The 15,348-nt window shown below is 44.3% G+C and overlaps 1 protein-coding gene across 1 annotated transcript in view; it reads left to right on the top strand.

The window, feature by feature from the left end:
• Positions 1-6,915: 6,915 nt before the first annotated feature.
• The window catches only part of ZNRF3 (zinc and ring finger 3), a 66,201-nt gene continuing 57,768 nt past the window's right edge, over positions 6,916-15,348 (top strand). The window contains exon 1 of the mRNA XM_021544737.3: positions 6,916-7,354. Within this exon, the coding sequence (XP_021400412.2) occupies positions 6,920-7,354 (435 nt within the window). The 5' untranslated portion in view covers positions 6,916-6,919. The remainder of the gene's footprint in view (positions 7,355-15,348) is intronic.

Raw genomic sequence — 15,348 nt, 5'->3', positions numbered from 1 at the left:
CATGTATAGCAACTGATTAACTTCTAGAAAATATGAACCTCCTTTGTGGCCTTCTTCTTTAGTGGCCTCTTTGCATCACAGATTGTTTGGCAACAAAATAATCTCATGTTTCACAGCTTCTAACATTTTGTGTGTGTAATTCCTTTTGCTATTTTTACAGAACACAAGATGAGAGATTTTTCTTAAAACGGTCTAATGATATGTTGTCTTTTTGAGTGTTAACAGTAAATTTGAGATCAAGCAATCTCTATAAAGGCTCACAATGTTCCTTGCATCCCCATAGTGTTTTTTTCCCCCCTGAATTTCACTTGCATTGTAATTCCAATTTGCTTCATTTTAGACTCCTCTGAAACTCAAGAATTCACTGGTATCAGGCAAGACCAGAAATTAACAAATGTATATAATTTTTTAGCAGTTGCAATTTTTTGCCAATTTACTATTTTTTTTCCAGAAAACTGACATGTTTATTAAACTGCAAAGGTCCCAGTGTAGAGACAGCTTCCTAATCCCTATCACACTGACAAGGAATGCTGATATAAAGGGAAAATCTATCCACTTACAAGGACATGGCAGTATTTTGAGATAAAGATCTCTTGATTTGATTCTTTCTGTCAGACAGAGAAGGAAATTTCTCATGCACATTCAGAGCTTGGAGCAAACCACTGATGGGAATTTAAAAGAAGACAAGATATCCACACCACAGTAAACAGAAAGACTGGCAATCCTATGCCCAGTTCTGGAAGAGTGAAAGGTTACTGGAAAACTCTGCAAACATTAGTAATGTAAATAGATCTTTATACATAGCCACTGGATGCCCTTGGGAAGGTTTATGCCATCTGCCAGTCCCTGAGAGACTCCAGCTGGGAATCAAGCAGCTTTGGTCCCTTAGCCAGGAAAATGGGCTCAGGTCAGGTAATTTGTTTGGTGGGTGCCCCTGATCTCTGCAGGAATCCCACAGGTCAAGAGGAGGTTGCAGTTGTCATTCAGGCTTTGCTTCTGGCTTCTGCTTCCAATCAATTTGGCTCATTCCCTTCCCACACCATTCTCCTATTGCTCTATTGATTCTGCTTCCATTGCATGGGTTCCCTTTCCATTTAAAAAGTCCAGCTGTTGGCACCTCTGGTGTTTTGCTGTGGTTTGTCTGGTTGTAGTACCTATTTCCATGTGCAGTACTACTTCATCACTTTGGCTTTTCTCTTTCTAGCTTGGTCCCAAGCACAGTGTTCCCCTGCAGGGTTCTCTCCTCCTGCTGGCAGGAAAATGTGAGCCAGAGAGTTGTGCAGAGTATGCAGGATTTGGAGATTCTGGGGGATGCCAGAGGAGTTGTGCACAGAGAGGTGTTGTGCTCACCTGTGCACAACAGCTGTGCACAGAGAGGTGTTGTGCTCACCTCTGTACACTGATGCACGATGACACATTAGAGGTGGTAGTCACAAGCAAAAGAAAAAAGGTAAAGGTCCTACACTGACTTGAGATGATGCAGCAAGTGCATTGTTTGGGGTGAAGCTTTGAAAGTTCTGGGCCAGTACAGGAGAGACTGAACTTGCTGCTGTGCTGTCCCAGAGAAACAACAATGCTGTTCTGGGTTTTGTGCCAGTGTCTCACATGTTGAGCAAGCTCTCTGAGGAAAATACTTAACTTGAAATCTCACATACCTAAAAGCTCCTGTTCCAGTAAGTTTCTCTGTTTGCACATCCTGGTTCAGAACTGGAACCTCTTCTTGGAAAATACCCAGGGAAGTAAACAACCACGCTTAGGAAAACTTGATGGCTGCTTCCTGTTGGCAGAAGCCTGCTCTTCTTTGGAGCAGTGCCTGCATTCGAAAGGGGAAACCTTTTCTTATTTCTTAGACCTTCCCTAGGCTTTGAAATTATTTTAGAAGTCCAGAGCCCCTGAGAGTCCTGGAAGCTTTCTTGTTTTGTAATTTTGAATTTATTTCCTTATATTCTTCCATTTGGGTGCCTTTTTGCATGCAGAACCCTGTCTCCAGCTGTCATGTGACCCTGTAAGAGAAGAGGAAATTATTAGGGAATGCCAAGTTAGGAATCAGTTCTGTTTCAGCATAGGTTCAACAGGACCCAGAATGTGGGGGATATTGTCAGAATCATCCATCTCCTGCCTGCTACATTTTTGATTTACTGACTCCTCAGAGGGCACAGGGTAGCAGCTGGTGCTCAGAGAGGGACAAGTCTATTATGGTTTGTCTCCGGTATCCTCACTGATTTGTTGTTGGCACTGACTTTAATGATAACATTTATGTAAATAGGCAGGGACAGCTAAAGACCTTAATCTACTAATTAAATAGATCCCATACTAATAGCTGAATGTGGAAAAAGAGTGTTTTAAGGTGATTAATTAAAGTGCCAGTCAGATTTTTTAACATAGGTGGGTCGTTAATATAATAGGTAACCCAAGATGAAATAGACTAAATAATTTCTTAACTCACTATCACATGAAACATATCCATTGTTAATGTGGGAGTTCCTTCATTTTAGCCAGTGACATTTGAAGATTGTTTTTTGCTTTTGGTACTCAGAAGCACTGAAATCTATTTTTTGGCTTTAGCATAGGGTTCTTCATATTGCAATTAGTATTAGCATCTGATACATCATACACTTTAACCATGTGGTTCAAATTTATTCTTCAATGTTTAAATATTATTCATTTTATATTATTGCTTGAACTAGGGTTTCATGAATAGCAGCTTGTACCCTATATTTATCCCAGAAACACTAATAGCAATGTTGAATTAAATACAGAAGTGTCAGTATCTAGATTGTATATAAATATGAGAAATATATTGTATATATATATGTGAAATATACAGAGTGTGTTATTTATATTTAATTTCACTAGCAGCTTCTTCAGTATTATGAATGAAGAAACTGCTAAGCATTGACCTAATGAACACATGAAACTAACAGTAGTTAGGGATTTAGTGCAACTACAACTGAAAGTGAGTAGATGTGATACAGAGCAATCTCAGGAACACAGCAGCACAGTGAAAGATATTGGTATGGATGCATTTGAGGGTTTTTCTTGCAGAATGAATACTGAGAATCTTGGAAAATATAGCCCCAAATTTTTTCCAAATCTGTTCTGTTCCAGCCACCCCTTGCAGAGATTTTAGATGACCAAAAAGCATATATAAATAGTTTCCTAAGTTTGTTTCTAAGAATTCTTTTTTTCTTCTTTTGGCAACATGATCTGCTGTGCCTGCCTGGTGAGGACTCTGAAGGAAAGCATCAAGCATGGCTGTATTGTCTTCCAACTCTTATTTGAGCTTGTACTGTGTATTGGGCAATAGTTTGCAAAAAGAAAGGACTGAATTTATCTAAATAAGGGTATTTTCAGTACAATCTACATAATTCAGTTTTACAGACCTGATTCATTATTATTTTTTCCCTTCAGTAGAAAATTACATGTGCAGAGAGGTGAAGGATTCCCCAATCACCATGTTTCTCCTTCATACAGATTTAAAAGACTACATGTTGTTTAAAACATTGGAAACCTTAAACTATTCAAACATTAACTACAAATTTTGTTCACGAAAAATTGTTATAATCAGAGTTGTTGTGGCTAGCCAGTTGGCCATTTTGCATTGCTTTGACTGTGATTTACTTGGACGAATTGCGTTTCCAAACCTTAAACAGCAAGAAGCAAAGCCACTTTCCACTTTTCCTAGTACAAATATCCGCTGATTTTTGTTACTTTAATTAAGCTGACAAGCTACAACGCTTTGTTACTTTAATTTAGAGTAATTGATGATAACGACGAAAGCATCACTTCTATAAATACAGGATGGGCTTTCAGGTCCAAAGTGCATCCAAAGCCTGCAGATGCTAGATGAAGAAGATGAAGAAGATGAAGAAGATGAAGATGAAGAAGATGAAGATGAAGAAGATGAAGAAGATGAAGATGAAGAAGATGAAGATGAAGATGCAAGGCTGTGGGAGATGTTTGAAGCCGTGTCCTGCTGCCGGACTCCTCCGCAGCGCCGGGCGCGGTGGCTCTCGGGGGACACCTGCCGGTGGCCGTGCCGCGGTGCAGCCGGCCCCTCCCCGGCCGGCGCCCGGCGGCGTCCGGTGCTGCCGCGGCTCCTTCCGAGCGAGAGCTCCGCAGTTCTCTGCAGGGTGTGGCTGAGCGAAGCTCTCAGTCAGCCCTAAAACTCTGTGCTGTGCAATTCTGTCTCAGGGAAAAAGGGCAGGCATGTACACGTCCTTGAATTTACTGGGAAAAGGACAGCACTTGTTACTATTGCTTATTAAGAGGTACACCAATATAATTTACTTAGGAAATAAGCTCTGCAGAGCAACATATAGGGAATGGGGGCAGTAGTCCGAGTTATCAGCTCCTGAAAACACCTGCACTGGGTGTGTGAATGAGACAACCAGGCTTTTTTATCCTCCCTATGGATAGCAGGTCTGCTCTGAGGAAATTGTTTTGGGCTTTTTCTATAATGTTCATCACATTGTGATTGTATATATATTGTATATATATTGTACATATGTTATGTAGCTACTTCACTAACTCTGTTTTCTCTCAAGAGCAGAGGGAGGAGGGTTCTATAATATCCATTCCATTGCAAGGGAAATGAGATTTAGGAAATTCAGTGTCAAAAGCATCCTCTAGTGTTGATTGCCTGCTTCTGAGATAGAATTATAGAATGGTTTATGTTGGAAAAGGTCTGTAAGACAATTGAGTCCGACCATTCCTCCAGCACTGCTAAACCACTAAACCAGGTCGCCAGGTGCCACATCCACGCCTCTTTAAAATCCCCCAGGGCGACGGTGACTCCACCTCTATCCATGGCCCCCTGATCCAATGCTTGACAACTCTTTCCATGCAGAAATGTTCCCTAATATCCAATCTAAGCCTCCCCTGATGAAACCTGAGGTTTTTCCTCTGGTTCTGTCTCTAGTTACTTGAAAGAAGAGACTGAGTGCCTAGAGAATGCTTTCTCAGACCATTTGGCATTGTACATAATTTAGTTTTGCTCAAATCACAGCTCTCACTGTCCTCAGCTGTAGTTATAAATGCGTGAGACTTCAGTATTTAGACCCTGGGCCTCAGTTTGTTATTCAGGGAAAAAAAAAAAAAGAAAACATATCTGAAGTATTATGGCATAACTGAATTGTGAACTGTATACTGCCAACTGGGCAGGATGCCAATTAGAAATATTCGATGCTTTAATGATAGACAGTCCATTCTCTTCCTGTAACTTCCTGCTTGGATTTCTGCCCAAGTCGGGGGAACTTGGTGACCTGAGACCTAGTGCCTCATGTCACTCCTCAGTATTTGACTGTGAGGCTGCTCCAAGGCAATTTTGCTGTGTTTGTAGTCCAAGTGGAATGGATCAAATCTTCAGCAATTCTTATTTTGGGCATAGGATCTGTCCACTTACTGTATAGAGCCACATTCACATCTTTTTCCATAGGTAGTTTCCAGACAGTTTCAGCTGTTCCTAGGCTGATTTTAATATAGGAGGCTGTATGTTGACTGAGCATCAGTCATTTGCCTCATGGATGAAGGAAAATCAAGTAGAGGTAGTTTGCACTAAAGGGATTTAAAAAATGTTTCTATTTAGTACACTAGATGGCCATGCATTTCTGAAACTGTAGTGAAACATACCTGTAACCAAAAATTTGCACCTGTTGACCACATCTAAATTTGCATAGTGCACCACAGTGATGTCCCTTCCAGCTCCCTTTCTAAATATGGAATAGTTTTGTGGCCTTTGATCCACTGTGCCGTAGTGTTAGGTGGGTATTTTGTGGCTTACTGTAGGAGACCAGAGTGCATGGTCCTGCAATCCCTTCTTGACCTTTTGCCACTGAAGAAATCCTCCATAATGTGTTAATATTTGCTCACTGTGTCATGCTAAGAAAGACACTACCTTGGAACAAAGTATACCTGTAATAGAGTATATTTAGGAAAAGAGCTGGCCATTTGTAGGCTACGGTATTATTTCTTCTGCCAGTGAGTTAGGGCTGGGCTGTGTTTCCAAACATTGTGTTTCATAGCCAACAAGGGATCTTGGATCAGTTTGTCTCAATCCTCCTTGTCACTGAGTTATATTTTTAGGCTGTGCAACACCATGTATTAATGAGTTCCATGACTTAGCTGTACATACTTTTGATGGAAGAATGTGTAATTGGCTGACATCCAGTTCTTGTGGGAGACTGCAACAAAAATCATTACCAACACATTTCCCCCTCATAATTGATGTAGATTTTGTAGACTCACACTTAACATCCAAGCGAAAGAGCCCAGGTAACCCAGCCTCCCCTAACTCAGATTCGGGAGACTGGGATCAGGGGGGTCCGGTCAGGCAGTCCTGCCCTAACCACAAACGAGGAGCCCGCCGGGTGCCGCCTGCAAATAGTTGGCACGTCCGGCCGGTGCGGAGGATGGGTGCCCGTGGTACCAGCGCTGCCAGGGCTCTGCTCCGTCCACGAGGGCTGAGCCACCGGCGGGGCCGCCCCGGGCTGAGCCACCGCGCCCGGGACCCGCGCCTAACGAGCGCACCGGGCACGGCCGGCGGCCGCGAGCCGCGGTAGCGCCGGGAGCCGGCCCGACCGGCCCGCTACGGCCCCAGGCCCGCAGCCCGGCACCGCGGGAGCCCGGCACCGCCGGACGCGGGCCCGGGCGGTTGCCACCGGTCGCCGGGGTTGCCCTTCGCGTCCCGGCCCTGCAGGCCCGGCCGCGTGGAAAGCCGATCCCGGCAGGGCCGTCCCGAGTGCCGCTCGCTCTCAGACCTTGGCGGGGCCGGGCCGAGCCGGGCCGGACCGCCGGCAGCCGCTCGGCTCGGCCGGGCCCAGCGGGGCTGCGGGCGCTGTGTGCACGGCGGGAGGGACCGAGCGGGTCAGCGCGGCGCGGAGGGCGGGGATAACCCCGTGGTGGCCGTCACGTGGAGCAGATGAAAGGGAAGCGGCTTGGCAGGGCGGAGAGGAGCCGGGGCGAGGGAAGGGGAGCGCGGCAGCGAGGAGCGGGGCGCAGCGCGGCGGGAGGGCCGCTGCCATGGGACGCTGACCGGCCCGGGACCCCGGCCCCGGAGCTGGAGCCGCTCGGGAGAGATGCGCGGCGGCGGGGCGCCGCTTCCTCCCGCCGCGCGATGAGGGGCTGCGGGGCCGGCGCGGCGCTGCCCGTGCCGCCGCTGCCGCCGCCTCTGCTGCTGCTCGGGGTGCTGCTGGCCGCGGCGCCGGGCGCGGCGCTGGGCAAGGAGACGGCGTTCGTGGAGGTGGTGCTCTTCGAGTCCAGCCCCAGCGGCGACTACACCACCTACACCACGGGGCTGCAGGGCCGCTTCTCCCGCGCGGGGGCCACGCTGAGCGCCGAAGGCGAGATCGTGCAGGTGAGCGCGGCCGGGGGGCGCCGCCTGCCCCAAGATGGCTCCGCGGGCCCGGCACCTGCGGCACAAAGCGCGGCCGGGCCCGCCGCCCCACGTGCGCCGCGCGGCCCGGGACGCGGTGACAGATGCGCGCCCGCGCACAAAGGCCCAGCGCCGGCCTCGCCTCGCCGGGCCGCCGCGCTTTGACAGCCGGGCGCGCGGCGCGGGCTCCGCGCGGCGGGAGCGGGCGGAGCCGCGGCCGCCTCACCGCGCGGGCTCCGCGCCGCTCGCCCGCCGCCGGGCGCGGGGCCGCCGGGCGGAGGCGGGGCCGCCCGGGCGGCTCCTGCCGCTGCCGGGGCTGTGCGGGGCCGCTCCGCTCTGGGGGGGCCGGGCTGGAAACGCCGCGGCATGGTGGGGTCTGCGCCCCGGGCTGTGCCGGGGTTGGCCGCTCCGCGGCCGGCGGCGCACGGAGCCGGAGCCGGCGCTGCGGCGCTCGGGTCCCTGGAGCCGGGCTCCCACCGCGGAGCGCTTCGCGCGGAGCTGGGCTTGACTTGCTCAGCGGAGAAATGGTTCTCGTCTCTGAACGCGGCTATGCTTTGCTCTCACTGAAACTCTCGAAGTGATTATCTTATTCCTTTGTAGTTGCCTGTAATTGCTGACTTTATTTTTTCCCCTTTTGGCTAAGTAGAGAAAAATTACTTGAGTGGTGTTTTAGTAAGTTTGACTGTTAAGCAAGTGCCAATAGCAATCTTTATTTCTCTTTAACTGTTAAGCAAGTGCCAATAGCAATCTTTATTTCTCTTTAACAGCTCTATGGGGTTGGTTTGTTTGCATTCCATATATGTATGCATATGTACACATACATACACATGTAAAGATACATACAAAACTTACAAGAATCTAGCTGGTAGCAAGTAGGTTATAGAAACAACTGTTAAAGCCCTACAAAAAAATACTATTAAAATAACTCTTTTTAAAGTAATGAGTACTGCTTATGAATGATTGATATTTCGAAACAGTTTCAGCTGGGATGATTTCTTATAAAAGTTCTCTTGAAAGCAGAAGAGTTGTGAAGCCAAATTGCTGATGTAAGGTAATTTTTCAGAGAAAAGAAGGATGGACCCATTAAGTTATAATTATGACATTTAGAAGAGGTGGTGCTAGTAGGGGCTGGAACTGACATGAACATTTTTTTAACCTTTTAGTGCTTTTTCATTTTAAGACTTAATAGTGTCTTTGGGGCCAGGCAGGAGACTTCAAAGGTTCCTTTTGTGTCAGGTGTTAGTATTAAGAACAGAACATAGGCCATTTATTGAGGTCATACTTTCTTGGTGACTAAGTAAAAGTGGAGAAAAAATAAACTGTTCTGTTAAGACTCAGATTTGCACAACTTGAAACAAGGGTATTAAACAGACTTTGGCAGGCCTTACTGTTTGTAACATCACCTGTCTGCTTCCTGTTCATGCCTGAATAGACAGCACTCCAAATAGGAAAAACTACAGCAAAAGCCACATGATGTGGCAAATTTTTTAGAGGAATTTATCACTCAAAAATTTATTTGCTTTTTCATCTGGATGCATGCTAAATAACATATGCCATGGGCAGGTTTGGAGGTTTTTGTTTGATGAGCTGTGTGTGCTGCTCTTTTTTTCAGAGGAGAGAACCTGGCAGATACTGTTCCAGAGCAGCTAGACTGAGTGCTGTCAGTTGTTTCCACTGCTGGGGTTTTAGATTGCATATAACATCTCTTGTTGGTGTCCTGCTTCCTCTATCTCATCCTGAAAGAGAGTTTATTAGAGCCAAAATTGATCAAGATTTTCACAGCATTTTCTTGGCTCCTTTTTTTCAGCTGGGCTGTATTTTTGTAGAACATTTTGAATCTGCTGTTCTGGATCATTATTTAAAGTTCACTGTGAGGTTTAGAAAGGGCTCATGAAGCTGTTGCCACTCAGAACCTGTTCAGCAGCAGCCAGTTGTACATCAGTCAGTGAAGCAAGCTCTTCTTGGCCCCAGCCCCTTTGTCAGTGCACACAGCTCTTTCAAGAATAAGATGCATTTTTCTTTAAGATGAAATATTAGAAGTTCTTGAAAATCAGGCACACATTAAAGAATGGATCAAAGGAATTGTGGTTTTGGGACTACACAAAGGCTTACTTTTGTTTATGTTAATAGCATCAATTACTCATTGGTCTTGAAAGTCTGAACAAAAAAACCCCAACCTTAAGAAACAATGCACTTTCAGCTTTTGATAGGTCATACATCCACTCCTGAACTGGTTATTGGTCAGATTCCTATCCAGTAGTGGTGTGCTATTATATTGTTTCTCAAGTTATTGTGAATGAATCTTATTAGGGTCAAGTGTCTCCCCAGAATAACTCTTCAGAGAGATGAAATGTTCATATGCCTTCTTTCATGTGGCCACAGTTTGTATTCAGCAAACTCATCCTTATGTTGCTGTGTCAGCTGGTCCTTAAACTGCTCGAAAGTCTAACCATTTTGGTGGTGTCTGGCGTACTGGAATATCCCTTGTTTCTTGGGGCAGTATACTGGCCATTGATACGGGCAAGAGATTGGAAGTTGCAGATGTTTGGTTAGAGAGTGACTGTGAAAACCAGACTTTGTTGAAACCTCTAAAATGATATATTGCTTTGAAACAAATTATGACTGGAGAACTCCCTATGGTTGAAACTTCTCGTACCATGCAGGGCAAAAGTTCAGATGTAGTCTTGTCTCAAGCTCAGTGTTACATGGCCACAGACTGACAGTGCTTGGACAGTAAAAATCCATTTGATTTGACTAGCAGTGGCTTTATTGCTCAGAGTGAGATTATGTATCTTAATCTTGCAACTGGAGAGATCCTGTTCCTGCTCCTTGTTCAGCTTGATAGCTAAACTGTGGAGCATCTAATGTTGTGTTTCTTCTAAAGTTATGGTTGTGGTTGGAGTGCTCAGGTGAGGTGCTTGGGAAAGAGGATCGAATTTAATGCCTGTGATGTGTCAAAAACTTTAAATGATGTACATTCATAATTTAAAGTTTTCTCTCAGTCTTGCTTTTTTTGTATTCCTGCCTTAAGGTACTGCTGAATACAGTAATATGGGTGGATTACTGATATATACAATTTTGGAGAGAAGCAGCATAGAGGAGAGATTTGAGGATATTATGGGTGGTTTTTCTTGTGCAACAAATGTTTGTGTTTTGGTTGGTTTGTTTCTGCTTGGAAGCCTCAGCAGGGAAATGATGAACTTTATGTAGCCATTGAACTGGACAGTGTGTAGATGATGTAACAATCTCCACTTACATGTGTTTTTTGTGCTTAAAAGGTAACAGTCTGTGGAGAACAAGCATAACTCAGTGCTTTAAGCTCCAGGAAGAAAACAGAAGTGGGACACTTCCCAGCCTCTTGCCTTATACTTCCTAGTAGCAAATTATTGCCCATCTTTCTCTTATAGGATGTGGAGAGGTTTCAAACTGGACTGCAAGACAGTGCCTGTGTATTCCTTCCTTCCTTCCATCTCCCTCCCACCCCTTACTTCAATGGCTTTGAATCTTTCCTCTATTTTTTCCAAATGCAGAAGTTACTAAAGGTTGCAAACTGCACTCTCAAGCGTTGGCAGTTTTTAATGGTGTTGAAAGGAGTGACTTGAAATAGCTGTGCAGATACATAAGATGTCTAGCCATGATCAGAGGAGGCCAAGTCAAGGGAATGTTTTTGCCCCTTGAAAGTGGAAGACAAAAATACGTATTTTTGGGTTTTTTTGGTTGTTCTTTTGTGATCATGCAGGTTAAGTTTCTTCTTGCTGAGTGCCTGAAGGCCCTTCAAAATGAGGAAGTAGAATTATTTGTGGCTTTGAGTCACTGTCTTATTGAATGTTTTCTTTGCTAGTTATCCTCTTAGAATATGAAGGTGCCTGTGATTTGGTTTGTGTTCGTTTCCATACCTGTGAATCTGTGGCTTGCAGTAATGATCCTGAGGACATCGGGCACAATACGTTTATCTGGGCTTCAGGTTGGCTTTGTCAATGTGTCCTCCTTAAAGGAAGCATAATTTGATTTCAAAATAAGAGATCACTTAGGCAAAGACTTGCATGGTTGTTGTACCTTTCTAGAGTGTAGTGCACAGGCAGCTTGCTCACAGCAGAGGTGTTGTCTTGGGCATGATCTCAGGACAGATTTGGTCCAGCTGTTTCTCAGTTTTATCCCTCCCTCTGTCCTTTTTTTTTTTTTTTTAAAGTTTCAAGCATGCTTTATCCTGTTTTTTACTGTGGTGGGTAGTTGAAGACACCTGTCAAGGTGTTTTGTTTAGGTTTTTATGCTCTTGTACTGTTTTGTCTTGACACTGGGTGCTGTCCTCACACCCTGAGCTCCAGCCCAGTCACATCATTGCTGGCTTATTTTTCAAGGAGCTGCCTGTTCTCATTGGCTTCTAGCTGTGACATCATAAATAAGGATGCTTATTTTTTATTCTTCAGCATTGCAATATCTGAGATGTCTCCTAGAATGGTGGGGAAAAGACACAAGAGGGGACTGATCTGAATATGAGTTACCAAATTCAGTGATGAGTTACTAGTTCTGGAGGAAGCTCAAGTGTTTGTGGTCTTTGCACAAAGCTGCAGCAATACCAGAATCCTTCTATTAGAACCCTGTTGTAAGACTAAGGCAGTCTCTTGAAGAAAAGGTGGGAGGCACAGTGTAAGAAAATGCAGTAAAAGATATTAAAGTATGGAGAAGTTACAGTGGAAAGAACAAAAAATGCTGATGTGACCCATTTAGAGGAAGAAGAATAAAGTAGGTTAAGTAAGTAAATAAAAGCAGAAAGCTCACAGCACTGGCTCAATACTCAGACCAACCAGTGCAATTTCTGTACTTCCAAGTAAAAGTGGGGAATCAAGTGGGGAAAATAGTTTGTGGGAGTTCAGATAACTTTTCTGCATATATCTGTATGCTTAGTTAAACTTCTTCACAGATGCTGAAACTCTCTACTCTTGCAAACCTTGCCTTTGGTGTCAGGATGCTGACCACTTCCTTTTCCATGTTCTCCTCTTGCTTGTTTGGGAGGTGGAAGTAGGAAAAAATCCCAGGGAGGAGTGGTACTCAGAAATTGTTCAACACGCATCCATTTGGAGATTTTTTTTCATTTATATATATTTATTTATGTTTAGACTGGGTCTATGTGACTTCAGTGGTTTATATATAATTACAGCCTACTTCATGGTGTTACCAGCAGTTGTGGCCAGCCATGGCCCATGGGTGGAACTGGTCCCCAGCCCCTTGAGCACCTCAGTGGTCCCTTGCTGGGCAGCACAGCTGCTTCCTCAGTGCTCTGCCTGCTGCAGGCCAGAAATGACACCAGCTGAAGTGTGTAGAGGACATAATTCAGTCTGGCAGACTTGGAGGGGAGGAACCTCAGGCAGCTCTACTGCGAGCAGATCTTATAGGAAAGTCTTGAGTAGTTGTATAAAACCATTGATTAGCATACATAGTAATTTTCTTCCAGTTTATACCATCTTGTGGTGGAGTGTGTATTTAAAAAGGCTCCCTTTTTGTATTACAGTCTTCTTGTTCTTGTTTTGGAATTGCAAAGTGAGGCCCTTCTGAACCAAAATAACTTTCAGAAACAGTTTTTCAAAGTATGAATGCTTTCAGGAGGCCAGCATTGGACTGGTTAAAGAAAGATAAGATTTGGATGCAGTAATCTGCTGTATGTTCTACCCAGTTATGTAGGTGGTACAGGTATTTGCATTAATACACTTACTACATTGGAAGTGCTCAATTTAGGAAGCATTAAGTGTTAAATGGTCCATACTATCTCTTGTTTTGGGCATCTGCCCTTCAGCATTCAAATATGTTCAAACCAGAGCGTGTGCCTGCACATAAAAACAGAATGAATGCAAGTTGAATGCTTGGCCTTATTTCTTGTTTCCTTGCTTAGAAGGAGGGCCCTTCACACTCACAGAGATCAGCAAAGGAAAAACAGATTGTTTTCAAACAAAGAAGTGGTTTGAAGTTGTTAAAACAGCAACAGAAGATTCATGTTAAGAAAAATAGTAGTCATATTTTCTGCATTTTTCTTGACTGCTTGGCACAGAGGTGACCAGGGAAGTGTGATCTTGCGGATACCTAGCTGAGACTCCCAAAATTTGCACTTGGCTGCAGTTATGCCATTGGTGAAGCTGTGCTTACACTAGGCTTGAGCAGTAGTGCTCAGGAAAAGAGGCCTCTGGTGACTTGGGGTATTCTCTTCACAGTGGTGGACTGCTTTCATTCATTTTTTTGAATTTCCTTTTCATGCTGCTTAGAGACTTATGTTGTTGCACTTGGCTTTAAGATGAAGAGCCAGTTTACAAAGGTTGATTAGGTGCCTGTTATGTTCCAGACACAAGTACAACCTTAAATATGCAGCTTAATATATGCAGACTCTCTAGGCTTCCCAGACACGTTACTTGGGGCATTAATGTGAGGATTTTGGTTGTTTTCTAAAGCTGATGGCCAGCTTAAGCTTTCTGTTGGTTTCCTTGAGCTTAAGCTGCTTTATTATTTTGCATAATTTTCAGTAGTAAAGCAAATGGCAGAATCGCTGAGGAGGTGAGTGGCAGATTTCAGAGTCTGCAGTCATGGTTTGAGTACAACTGTTTAATTAGCTGTACAGGCATGCATGTTGCAAGTATGTGCCTCCTACTGTGAATTTATTGCATGTGCTTGGTAAGCAACTTTCAAATACTTCTGATTGTAGTGTTTGAAAAATTGCTTTTAATTCGGAAAAGAGCCTAGTTTGTGCCAAGATCTGTTTTCCTACTTTGAGGCTTTTGATGCTTGCCTGCTTTAAAAAAAAATATACACAATAAAAAGTGGCTTGTGTGGCTGTGAAAAATCCTTCTCCTCTACTTTATCCATTCTATTCTGCCTCTCCTCCCCCAAGCAGAAGAGGCTCAAATCATATTTGCAGTTGAGTTTACCTTTGGAACTTCAAGTTTTGAGCTTTTAAACTGTCTACTTTGATGACACATTAAGAAATGTACTTTTGAAGGCCTGAATTGGAAATGCAGAAGGTATTCTGTTTGGATTTTTTACACTGATGGGTCAATTTCACAATTCTGTGGTTCATGGAGAAGAACCTCATTTAAAGGCTGTGAAGTTTTAAAAAAATTATTTTCTTCACAGAGGCTGTCTTTGAAGTTTTATAGACTTGTTTGGGTTTGGATAAATGGTGGCACTCTTAATTGAGCCTTGATCAGGAACAACAGCAACAATAATAATACTGTGTCTCATAGATAAAACATCAATATTCTATATACAGCATGCTAGTTGTGTGCATGAGTGTTTTCTGTTTGTGCTGCATGAGGTTTAACCTGTGCTTGCTGGCTTTGGAGGTTAGGATATGCAATGCTGCCCTTTTCTTAGGCACACTGGGTTTTCTCCTGAGGCAGTCTCTAAAGGTGTGTGTGATATAATAGGGAAAGGTATTGGTTACCATTCCAGGATTGTATTTTAATAGGTCCAGCATACTTTCTCATACCTGATTTGTATTTATTTAGAAACCTTTTAGAGCAGATGCTGTCTTGCCTGCTGTGAGAGTAAAGAGCAGATGAACACTTTAGGATCTGGATGCCAAGCTGGCAGATATCCTGGGTGATGTGTAGCAGGGCTGGGAGCAAGAAATGAACTCTTGAAAGAGTGCCAAGGGATGCTGCTGAGTTCAGTATTTAAGAGGAGCCAAGGTGTGGAGACCTCTTTTTGCTCAGAGACAAGGTATCCCCAGTCTGGTAGCAAGCAGTGTTTTGCCTCCTTAAAAGATGCTAGCTTTTACAACCCAAAACTGCATCTGAAGAAAAGACATTGTGACTAGTTAATATAAAATAACTTCCAAAATATGATTGTATTTTGGTTTTCCACAACTTTATTTGTGAAAGCTACTCTTGCCAGAGTTCCCCCTGCCCCCATTCAGAGCTGTCAGGGATAGTCTTTTGGGTTTGGATACTGGGAATTGACAGTTTTTTCTACAGTGAAATAACATGACTATA

The sequence above is a fragment of the Lonchura striata genome, chromosome 18 (assembly GCF_046129695.1).
Source record: "Lonchura striata isolate bLonStr1 chromosome 18, bLonStr1.mat, whole genome shotgun sequence".
NCBI lineage: Eukaryota > Metazoa > Chordata > Aves > Passeriformes > Estrildidae > Lonchura > Lonchura striata.
Note: the sequence above shows the minus strand (reverse complement) of the source record. Positions and strands in the feature narration are given on the sequence as shown.